Source organism: Camelina sativa, chromosome 4 (assembly GCF_030686135.1).
Source record: "Camelina sativa cultivar CO46 ecotype springtype chromosome 4, ASM3068613v1".
Lineage (NCBI taxonomy): Eukaryota > Viridiplantae > Streptophyta > Magnoliopsida > Brassicales > Brassicaceae > Camelina > Camelina sativa.
In genome coordinates this window covers 3,968,792-3,980,295 of record NC_141883.1, presented here as the reverse complement: position 1 = coordinate 3,980,295, position 11,504 = coordinate 3,968,792, and the positions used below count along the sequence as shown (strand labels likewise).

The 11,504-nt window shown below is 35.1% G+C and overlaps 2 protein-coding genes across 17 annotated transcripts; one reads left to right on the top strand and one right to left on the bottom strand.

Annotated features, from left to right (window-relative positions):
* The first annotated feature begins 399 nt into the window (after positions 1–399).
* LOC104779782 (uncharacterized) lies at positions 400–7,847 on the top strand. Of its 15 annotated transcripts, none has more exons than XR_015596547.1 (16): positions 400–1,097; positions 1,245–2,185; positions 2,280–2,461; positions 2,811–2,956; positions 3,112–3,180; positions 3,404–3,479; positions 3,576–3,732; positions 3,843–4,134; positions 4,211–4,325; positions 4,435–4,598; positions 4,767–4,841; positions 4,928–5,330; positions 5,563–5,627; positions 5,971–6,015; positions 6,117–6,145; positions 7,221–7,847. XR_015596547.1 is itself a non-coding variant. In XM_010504166.3 (12 exons), exons 1-12 carry the CDS (start codon positions 538–540, stop codon positions 5,114–5,116), a joined length of 2,772 nt encoding a protein of 923 aa, XP_010502468.1. In that variant the 5' UTR covers positions 409–537; the 3' UTR covers positions 5,117–5,457. The 15 variants fall into 15 exon arrangements, 1 of the variants encoding a protein (XP_010502468.1); XR_015596545.1 differs by having other exon boundaries at positions 7,202–7,847; XR_015596546.1 differs by having other exon boundaries at positions 7,147–7,847.
* LOC104779783 (1,8-cineole synthase 1, chloroplastic-like) lies at positions 7,062–10,443 on the bottom strand. Of its 2 annotated transcripts, XM_087509862.1 has the most exons (8): positions 9,485–9,765; position 9,434; positions 9,042–9,318; positions 8,556–8,937; positions 8,208–8,426; positions 7,937–8,075; positions 7,604–7,855; positions 7,062–7,479 (listed from the first exon to the last, which is right to left on the bottom strand). In XM_087509862.1, the coding sequence occupies exons 1-8, from the start codon at positions 9,691–9,693 to the stop codon at positions 7,171–7,173; spliced, it is 1,788 nt and encodes a 595-aa protein (XP_087365988.1). In that variant the 5' UTR covers positions 9,694–9,765; the 3' UTR covers positions 7,062–7,170. The 2 variants fall into 2 exon arrangements, with proteins under 2 accessions (XP_087365988.1, XP_087365987.1); XM_087509861.1 differs by lacking the exon at position 9,434 and having other exon boundaries at positions 9,482–10,443.
* Between the last annotated feature and the right edge of the window lie 1,061 nt (positions 10,444–11,504).

The following is an 11,504-nucleotide window of genomic DNA, read 5'->3' as shown; positions in this document are numbered from 1 at the left end:
TATTAAGTTTATATATATTAATTATAATATTTAAATAAAAGTGAATCGAACTTTTTACGTTAATAATCAAAGCTAATATGTTTTGGAAAACAAAATAGAAATCAAATTGTTGTTTTCTTTGTTTGCAAATGATTCAGAGATAGTAGTTAAATATATCATAGTTTCTGTTTCTATATTGATTTTGATGTAATTTTTTTAATTGGAATAAAATGTAAAATATTTAAGAAAAATCTGAAGTAATGCTGTTTTTAAAAATCTTTAATAAGTTAACTTTTAAATAAGTTTTTAAATAAATATAAATAAAAGATAAAACTAAAAATGTGCTTAAAAAAATGTATATAATTGGGTGAAGTGGTGAACCTCTATTTTTATTTGTATTTTTATATTTTATTTTTATGCACGCGTGTCGTATATTTACATAAATAAACTTTGTTTTTTTTATAATTATAAAGACGGAAGTAGTAAATTCCGTCGTGATTCGTATCCAATTTGTTTGAGCCCTTAACCCTAATTTCGATTTCGACGATCCTCTCTCTGATGGCGAATGACAAGCAGATCGAATCTCACCACCGCAAGCACCGCCGTTCATCTTCTTCCTCCGACGAAACCGATAAATCATCGAAGCGGCACAAGCACCGTCACCACAAGCATCATCACCGCAGGCATCATCGCCATCACCGTGATAAGAAGCGCGGCGATGAAATTCCAGCCGCCGGCGATGAGACAGAGGCGATGGATGTTACGGAGGCGGATCCGAGTGGAGTTAGTAACGGCCGTGAGGAGGATGTGGAGGAAGGGGAGATTCTAGAAGAAGGAGGGCGCGGCGATGTTTTGATGAAGACGGCAGATTCCGACGGCGAGTCAGGCGAAATAAAATCCGATCAATTTCAAGATAATGATTTGGTCTGTTCTTATCCCTCTTTTTTAAAGTCTTTCTTCTAAATTATGTTTGGATGGTGAATTTAGAGAAGGGATGGTGAAATCAAATCATATATGAAGCTGAATTAATGATAAAGCTTTGGTCTTTGAGAGTTTCTTTAGATAACCTGAGTGTTGCACTAGGCGTTCAATGGAGACTGATGGCTTTCCCTTGATTTGTAAGAACTGGTTTTATGTAGATGCTCTTTTCCCCCTTTTTTTTTTTGTATTGTTCTTTTTTTTTTTGTATGTTCTCAGTTGCGTTTTCTATCTCATATACTTCTTTTCTGATAAGTGTTCTGAAAATCTTGTTGCGACGTTTGCAGCCTCCCCTGGCGAAAAAAGGGCGTCAAGGAGAAGATGTGAGTTCTAATGGTGTTTTAACTCGTGAATCTGAAAGGGAGGATAAGAGGTTGTGTAAAGAAGCTGGAGATCCTTCAGAGAGAGTTAGTAAAAGAAGGTATGCGAATGGCAGGAGCTCATTTTCTCCAGAAAGCTCTGAAGAGAAGCATAGGAGCAGAAACAGGTCTCTGTCAAACAGTAGGCAGTCTAACGAAGTCCGTGCTCGGAGTAGATCTAGGTCACATGATAGGGAGAGGGAAATTTCAAGATCAAGGATTGTTGCGGAGGATGAGTTTTCGGACAGAGGAAGACATCATGATTCTAGTAGGGATTATCATCATGACAGAGTTGAATCAGGTAGGACTGAGGAAAGATATCATCGACGTGGGCGATATGAGGAAAATGACAGACAATATAGTCGAGACGTGTTGGATAGAGAAAGAAGTAAGGAGAAAGATATGGACAGGGACGGAAGCATAAGAGATAGGGATTCAGAAGGAAGTAAGCGAAGAGAGAGAGATAGTGATCGAAGGAGGGAAAGAGAGCAAGAGAAGAGGAGGGATATAGAGGTTGACCATGAAAGGCGAAAAGAGAAGGAACGAGAGCGCAGCATTGATAGGAGAAGGGAGAGGGAAGGAGATTATTTACGAGATAGAGACAATGAAAGAGGTAGGAGTAGAGATAGAACCAGGTATAACAGCAGAGAGCGTAAGAGGGAAAGGGATAGTGAAAAAGGAAGAGAAATCCAGACTGATAGGGAGAAGTATAGAAGTAGTGATGTGGACTACAGTGAGATGAGGCACGGACAGTCTAGACAATCAAGATATGATGCAACAGATGACTTAGAAATGAGAAGGCCAAATTCCTTGAAGGCCCATAATTCTAAGGATGATAAGTCAGAAGAGACGTGGGGAAATGATGAAAGGTAAATGTTCAATAACCTCTTCCTTGTGAATATTTTGTTGTAGATCATAAATCTTTTGGGTATCTTGTTTGGCTCTTAACTATTTTGCAATCAGGTCCCGAAATGAGGATGGCCAAGATAATGACGAAGGAGTTGTTTGGAAAACTCCAGAGGAGGAAGAAGAAGAACTAAATAGAATCAAGGAGGAGAGCAGGAAGCGAATGCAAGCCATACTGGAGAAACATAAGAAGAAGCCTGAGCAGCAAAATGAACTTTTCTCTCAGGATAAGCCGAAAGGTATTCTTCAATCTTTATCGCAATGTATCCATATTCTTCAAATATGGGCTTTCTTGTTTTGTTTGGAGCTGTTACAAGATATCTTGAGGTTTTCAGTTGGTCGTAAGAAGTGGTTTATTTTGTTTTTAATGTGAAAGTCAGTTGCATTTTGTGTACCAAAGTAACCACTTAGGTTAAGAATGAAGCTGAACCTTTCAGCTTGTGGAATATGTGAATGGCTCTTTAACAGAATAACTGCTGGTTTGATCCCAAGAAAATGTCTTTCTTCATACAACATTCTCCATAATAACTTGTTTTGAGATTTGAGCTTCCAGGCATTCCTAGTGATTCTTCTGTGTTTTTGTGCCAGATGTCGTTCAGGAAGCTGCCCAAGAGTCGGCTTCTTCTGCAGTTGTCATAGCAGCTAATGTTGGTCAAGCGAAACCTAACATTGATGCTGATGATGACAAGGCATCATTAATGGCTCCAGCAGGGCTTGGTGAAGGTAGCCCAAAGGTGCGTTAGCAAAGGAAACCTTGATTGTTTTTTTTTGGTATTGATGTTCGTGTTGGTTGTGAGTATTTCTTGGTTTTATATTTATGCTATAAATAATCATATATGCACCTGATGATGTTTCTCGATCTTATATTCTTACATAATTTTATTTCCAGAGTGAAAGATCAGCTGACATGTTCCATGATGATATCTTTGGAGAGTCTCCAGCTGGTATTCGGAAAGTGGTATGTATTACTAAACTGTACTTGATATCTTCTGACCGTGTCATATTTGCAGTTTATTAAACTTCTGATATTGTCATCTTAGGTTTCTTTTATCGCAATGAAATTACTAATTTGATCGTATGGAAACTCTTTTTTTTCGTAGTAATTTGAGGAAAATCTCTGTTTGCTATGTGAGGGTTCTTAACTTTTTTTTTTCTCCACATATTAAACCTACTTCTTTTAGGGAGGGAAAGGTGACGGTGTTCCCATGGTGAGGAGCGGGCTTCATGATAATTGGGATGATGCAGAGGGTTATTACAGTAAGTGTGTTTCTCTCTACTTTTCACTTGTGAAGGTGAAAGCACCTCTGCTTTTTTTTCTTTTTTTGAAACAAAGCTAGTGTCTCTTCTATTTAGGCTATCAGTTTGGCGAGTTATTGGATGGTAGATATGAAGTCATTGCTACTCATGGAAAAGGTGTCTTCTCTACTGTGGTTCGTGCAAAAGATTTGAAAGCTGGACCTGCTGAACCTGAAGAAGTGGCAATAAAAATTATTCGTAACAACGAGACGATGTAGGTGGTGGTGCATTCTCTAAGTCCCAACTAAATCTTCGAATTCTTATGCGATGTGTAATATAATCTCTATGCTTTTGTGGCTGATTACTATACCGCATTTTGTTTAGGCATAAAGCTGGCAAGATTGAGGTTCAGATTTTGAAGAAGCTGGCTGGCGCTGACCGAGATGACAGGCGCCACTGCGTTCGTTTTCTTTCAACCTTCAAGTATCGCAATCACCTTTGCTTGGTGTTTGAGTCTCTCCATTTGAATCTTCGTGAGGTCTTGAAGAAGTTTGGCCGCAACATTGGTCTTCAACTATCTGCTGTTAGGTCGTATTCGAAGCAGCTATTCATTGCCCTTAAGCATCTGAAGAATTGTGGGGTTCTTCACTGCGATATAAAACCTGACAACATGCTGGTCAGTTTTACTTTTCATTGGTTTTCTCCTACTTGATTCACCTAGATTTTTAACACTTGGTCTTTGATTTGTCCAGGTCAATGAGGGAAAAAACGTGTTGAAGCTTTGTGACTTTGGTAATGCAATGTTTGCTGGTAAAAACGAAGTTACACCGTATCTTGTTAGTCGATTTTACAGATCCCCTGAAATCAGTAAGTTTTATTTGCTGTGAGAATAATCATATTTTTGGACTGTGATGAGGATTTCCGTTGATTACTGGTAAAGAATATGTGATTGAAACTTCTATATTCTCCATTGCAGTTCTGGGGCTCGCCTATGACCATCCGTTGGATATATGGTCTGTTGGCTGCTGTCTGTATGAGCTTTATAGCGGGAAAGTTCTTTTCCCTGGCGCCACAAACAATGATATGTTACGCCTTCATATGGAACTGAAAGGTCCCTTCCCTAAAAAAATGCTTCGCAAGGTAAGCATTGAAATAGATGGGTTGTTGTGTAAATCAAAACGTCCTCTCAAATGAAAACTTTCCATACAGAAAAAGGGAGCTCCATATGTATGGTGGTGATCTAGTTGTATGTTTAAGAGAATCTTTTTTTAATCCACGCTGTAATGATTGTGTTATTCGGTTTAACAGGGAGCATTTATTGATCAGCACTTTGATCATGACTTGAACTTTTATGCTACAGAGGAAGACACCGTCAGTGGAAAGGTAAAAAACTAGTCCTTATATATCTCGGGCATTTGGCTGTTTGAAAACCAGTTGAGGGTGAGTAATTAGTTACTTTTCTATTTCAGCTGATGAAGAGAATGATCGTAAATGTGAAGCCGAAAGATTTTGGTTCAATCATTAAAGGTTACCCTGGTGAGGATCCCAAGATGTTGGCTCATTTCAGGGATCTCTTGGACAAAATCTTCATCCTTGATCCCGAAAGGAGACTGACTGTGTCACAGGCATTAGCTCACCCATTCATCACTGGCAAGTGAAACTACGTTGCCATTTTCTCTGTTATATCAGGAAATGCTGTTGTCCTAGATATCTATCTGTACATTATACATCTTAATTTTTAATTTTAAGGTTTCTAATCTTTGAATTGTCTCTACCTACCTTCTGCTGCCTGAGAAAGCTTTGGTTACAATGTCGACATGGGTGGAGTTCTCATTACCGACGATTCTCAGGGGACTTTACTGGTTCTCTATTGTAAGAAAACTCGCTAATGGCGCTTTCTTTCTTTATACTGCTGTGTAATCATTGGCGACTTTACTCACTGTAGAAGTCTATGTTTTGAAACTTTTCATCTCAATAAGGAGAGGGCCATTCTGAATTATTTTTATAATTATGTGGTAGCTCTGTGAGAAATATCATTTGTGGATAGGAAGATGCTTTATTATCTCTTCTGGTCTCTCAAGGGCCTGATGTTGTTTTTCTCCAGGACATCTACCAATGCTTAGAGACAGTCCTAACATCTTTCAATGCTTAAAAGGCACACAGGAGAAGGTACAATGGTTGCTTACTGGGAGTTTTGTGATAGCAAAACAATAATTTGAGTGAACCTTTGTCATCTGTATTGGCCTATTGTGTTAAATTGGATTAATTTGTGTTGCTTTAGTAGGCTTTAGAGTTTTTCCTTGGTTCTTATATGTGTTAGTTGCTTTAGTAGGCTTTAGAGTTTGTCCTTGGTTCTTCTCTGTGTTAGGGTATGTGCAGATTCTTTTGTGATGGTTTTGCTTTTTTGCCCGAAATAGTTACTTTTCTTCTTTCTTATTTAGTTTCCATTTCCTTTTCTAGTGTTTTTGTGTTTATATAGTATCTGATAATTGGTATTACTGTGATTCCGGAGGTTTTGCTTGGAGGAGAGAGAGCTGCAAAAGAAAAACATACGAAGGTATATTAAAACAATTCTCGTTGTCGGACCTCCTTTTTTTTTTTTTTTTTTTTTATCTCCTTCCAATTTGTTTCACTGATTATGACTTTTATCTATTTTAGGGTCCTTACTCTCTCCTCCTGCTAGTTTGGTAAGTATCTCGAACTTTGTGGCCAATTTGAGTTGCTATGGTTGTTCTTTTTTGTTTATTGTGCGGGTAGAAGTCATTACGTGTCTATTAGCACTAAAGTTTTCTTTTGGCTGCCAAGGTTGTTTGGACTAAATAGTGCTTTAGAACTCCTCTCTCTGGATTTGCGAGTAGTTTTCGTTGCGCATATAGTCTCTTGACTTTTCCCTTTAGGAACATAAAAGCTTTGTCAAAGTAGACTTTGCAAATATATTTTGTAGGTTTAATGATTTGTGTGGGAAGAAAACTAACATTTGTGATGTATCACTTGTGATATTAGTAGGGAATATATCTATTGATTAGTTTTGTTGTGTGTGGATATATATACTCTATGTTGATAGATGTCTCATTGTAGCCCAAAGGAGATGATATATGTTATGTATAGTAGTTGGGTTAATAGTTGTGTCTGTTACTATGAGCCGACTTGATTTTAAAGCTTTGGTTCCTGTCACTCTGCCAGTAGTTGATTCACTCCTCTGTAGAATATGAAAATTAGGTAAATAGCTAAATGTAAAGACATTCAGCCAAGTTGTAAGATTCGATGTATCAGAGTTTTAGAACGTATGAAGAATTTATATATTTCATTGGAGTTTGTCAATGTTTCAAATGTTATTAGATTTTGATAATTTTGTCTTCTGTGCTCCATGATTTGCTAAATGTTTTATGTTGTAAGATTTTATGTATGGGAGTTTTAGAACGTATGAAGAAATTATATGTTTCATTGGAGTTTAACACTGTTTAAAATGTTCTTTGATTTTGATGATTCTTTTTCTTCTGTGATCCATGATTTGCTTAATGTTTGAAATTATTAGATGTTTTTGTAAAAAATAAATTTTCTTCTGTGATCCATGATTTGCTTAATGTTTGAAATTATTAGATGTTTTTGTAAAAAAATTTTTTTGGTTCGTATCTGTTTGGTAATCCAACATATCACAATATATAATAAAATTCTGATACTACAAAAGTGATTGACTTGGGGGTATGTAAAATCAATATAATGGGATTGGATTAACAATCAAGGATTGGACACGATCAACAGTCTTGGCTTTGTCGGGAGAGCCATGACCATCGCCATGTTGATACATGCACTGCGACATGCGTGCCAGGTTCATTGCAGCTTCCACAAAACCAATAGAAAGTGACGAAGAGCGACCTGCCGTTATCGTTTCGTAGTTCATCTCATCCCACGTGTCACTAATCATCTGCTGAACGTGCGCTCGTGCCTGTTCCTGTGAAGCTCCGTTTTCGTGCATATAGCATTGTACCGATTTGAGAACGTCACCTCTAGTCATTTCATCCTACATGGTACATCATATAAACAAAACACTCATGTATGATGCGATGACCATGGTTAAAATCGATATTAAAAACTTACGTACGATTGAAGACAACAACTAGGTGTTAGAAGCTAAGATTATTTACCGGTGAAGTTGCAAGGTCATTAGCTAGGCGGAGAACAACGGCAGAGCATCGGATGACATTTTGCCGGTGTTGGGACAAAGACTCCAGTATTTGAATTGAGATTTGGTCAGAGAAAGCACAGTAAAAGTGAATTAATATTGTTGGGGCGGATATTGAAATACGAGCATTTTGCATGTATTCTTCCAAACTTGGTTTGTACCCTCTTTTGTACCATTTTGCTTCGACTAGATATGTTTTACATAAATCTGCCCACTGGATTTAACAAAATATAGAAAATTAAAACTCTATATATGTATATATATCTAAGAAAAATAACTAAATGTTGAAACTTACTGATTTCTTGAGAAAAGGGATGACGTCAATATTTTTATATTTGAGGACATCACACCCAATGCCATTGGTTTCATTGTACAAGATCAGAAAACACAACCTCATGTACTCGGGAAGTTTATCAAGGCGATTTACATCCCAACTGCAATAGATTTGTTTGATAATATCAATTATCACTTTTGTTGGTAAAATATAGTATATATAACTTAGTGTTCTGTAATTTTTATAATATGCTAAGAACGTTAAACGGAAATATACGTGGTAGAGTTCGTACCTTTCAACTATGGAAGTGAAGATTTCAAGTTCTTCAAGAGTGCCATAAACATCGTAGATGTCATCGATGGTTGTAATAAGTGCCTTAACTATAGTCATGATCCGACGGACATATCCAAATTGCGGTTCGTATAATATTCCAATATTCCAAAAATAATTCTCCACTATTCTGTCTCTTATAAAGGGAAGTTTATTAGCCAAACATGTATCCTTCCACCAGCTTCATATCATTAAAGGCAGAAGGTTAGAAAGAGTATTTATACAGTATATTTTTATAAATTATACATATATACGCATGCGATGTATGCAAAACCAGTTCTATATATTGCTTCTAATGTATCTATGTTACCTTGAAACGTATTTGAGATCCTCTTGATAAGCAGTCTGCACGATATTGAAATCGATTTTGGCTAATTCGATCAAGACAAGATTCTTCGTGTCATGTTTCTTCACGTATGCATCTATGTACCATCTCGTTTCTAGTCTTTTCATTCTCCAATGGTACGGCATTTCTAATGCATGAATCGCCTTCTCTCGTACCTCAATGTTGTAAATTTCATCATCGACAAATTTTCTTATTTGCTTTGTTGCAAAAGGTCTGATGACTTTATGCAATTTAGTATCCGATTTCGTAGAGAGATACGACGCTTCGTACAATGAAATGATACTTTTTATATCTTCATTCATGAACGTATTACTTTCTATTTTGTTGATGATCACATCAAATATCTCTGCAATAAACAGTCTAGTTAATATATGATATTAGATACAACAAAATTTAATTTAGAAGCTGTATTATTTTGTTTTCCACTGAATATTGAAAATACAAACTAACCTTCTGAGACATCAAAACCATGTTGTCTAAAAAGTCGGAATTCGAGTGCAGTTGCCTGTAAATTTTCTTCGTTATCATATTTGGAAACATTATTTCCATGTTTAAGATGAAAATCCGTTAAAATAGTATTGATTTCTTGCTCAAAATGATACGAAATCCCAAGTTTTTGCAGTTCGTCGATGAACTCTAATAGCTCAAGACGACTCTTCGTCTCAACATCAAGCATCTTCTTCACTTTTTTCTTCAACAGATCTCTACTTATCACTTTTTTCGCATTCTGCATTTACCATATTGTAACTAACTAGTGAGTCGGTACATCTACTACTACTAAAAGAGATAGCAGAAAGTACATAAAATGATGAATACATACATAAAATAGGTGAAACTGAAACCCTAAACATGCATGACGAAGATAGGAAATAAAATGATGAATACTTTACCACATATATTTGTTCTCGATTGAGAGAAGATAACGATGGTCCCATGGAGAAGGTTGATAGTTGCCGGAGCGTCGACGGAGGTCAACAGAAGTAGCATCCGCCGTCGTTTTGGTCATGGACTTGCATATAAAACGGTGAGGACGTTGAAAACGAAAATTGTGGGTAGAGGCGTTTTGGTAAAGAGAAGCTGAACTCATACATAAAGTAGCCATTTGGATTACAAGTTTTTCTTAATAGAAGTTTCCCTTGGTTGAATACATTGGACAACAAATGTACGTTTATATAGACAGAGTTCGAAGGTGTAAATATTAAAATATATAATAATAAACGGAGTATAGAAATTAAAAATCAATTTGGAACCATCAAGTAATTATCTTGGTTTAGACTAAACAATCCTATCTATAGCTTATTGCTTGCAGTCTACTTTAATATTGATTCTAATTCATTAAAATTTGAGGAAAATCACAGGATAGCTCAATTTTCAAAGTCGTGTAGAAGAACTGTCGAAAGAGGCATAATTTTGTTGTCAAGTTTTTCATGCATAATAAAATCTTCCAAATGACATTTTTAATTAGTTGACTCTCAATTTAAAAACTACATGTTAAATCCGTACAATTGAATATAACCTGCAGTTTAACTTGTTGCCACTATCATAAAATTTATTAAATTATGAGAAATTGCATATAAAAATGAATTCATGATACGAGAAATCTATATATATATTTACAATTATAATTTAGAAAATCTAATGAATATGACCGGAAGAACTCATCGAAGAAGATAGATATGAGTTTTAAATTACATGTTACATTTGATTATGTAAGTTTGAAATGTATTTTATGCAAATTGAAGGTAAATTTGAAATAACAAAAAAACATTTAAAGGTTTTTTCTTTTGTTGCATTGCATAAAGTCTTTTGTTTTCTCAACAAAGCAAAGCTGATGGTTTAATTTTTAGGAAAAAACTAAATATTACTAATATTTTTAATATTTAGTAGTTTAGTACAGTACCAATTGGTTGGGCTTTTTTTGTTTGTGTCCAATCTTTCATTTCATTAAGATAAGTTGTATTTGACCCAAAAACAAGAACATAAGTTTGGTAAGAAAAAAGACTTGACTTGTTTACAGAAAGGACGTGAGTTGCCTAATTTACAGTACAAAGGTTACACAATTTCAAATTTCAAATAATAATTGTCCATAGTTTTGTGTGGTTAACAAGATGTTGAATTTTGTGTGGCCAAAACGAACACTCACTCACTCATGTATTATGTCATAGCTGTACAAATAATATTGAAATCGATGTATGTATATATGTACACACACAAACATATATGTATGTATATATGTTTAAGAAAAATTACCTCAAATGTCATTAAAAAAGACTGATAATTCATCTAAAGTTTTGTTTACTACTTACCTACAAATGATAGAGTTTCTACTTTATTCAACTAAAAATCTTGCATCATTTTTGTCAAAATGACAAATCTCATGTTATTTTTAAATCCAGTGTTTTTGATTATAATATTTGTAAATATCTTTTAAAATTAATAACTCTCGACAATTCCAAAAAGATTATCTGGTCGCACAAAGCCCGAATCCTTTGGATACTAAAATGCAACACTGATGGAACTTGGAAAAGACTCTTGAGTAAATAGTGGAATGAGTTGGGTTCTAGGAAACATGTTTCGGCTTTCATGACTGAACCTGCAAATGTTATTAGATAATGAAAGTTTGCTTGTTAAGCTAAAAGAATTGGTGATTTAGAAAAAAAAGAATTCAAATACATTGATATTGAAAATTATTTAGAGGGGTATTCAACTTGATATTTGAAAGATTCTAGAGTATTTTTAAAATAATTTGTTATTCAATTGATTATTTTAATTTTTTTTTTAAAATTCTATGTTATTCAACTTGTAATTTATGTAAAATCATTTAAAATAATCTATAATATCTTGTTATTCAATTATGAATTTATAAAACTTACTTGAAAATTGTTAATTTTGAATGATTCTGCAAGACTTTTT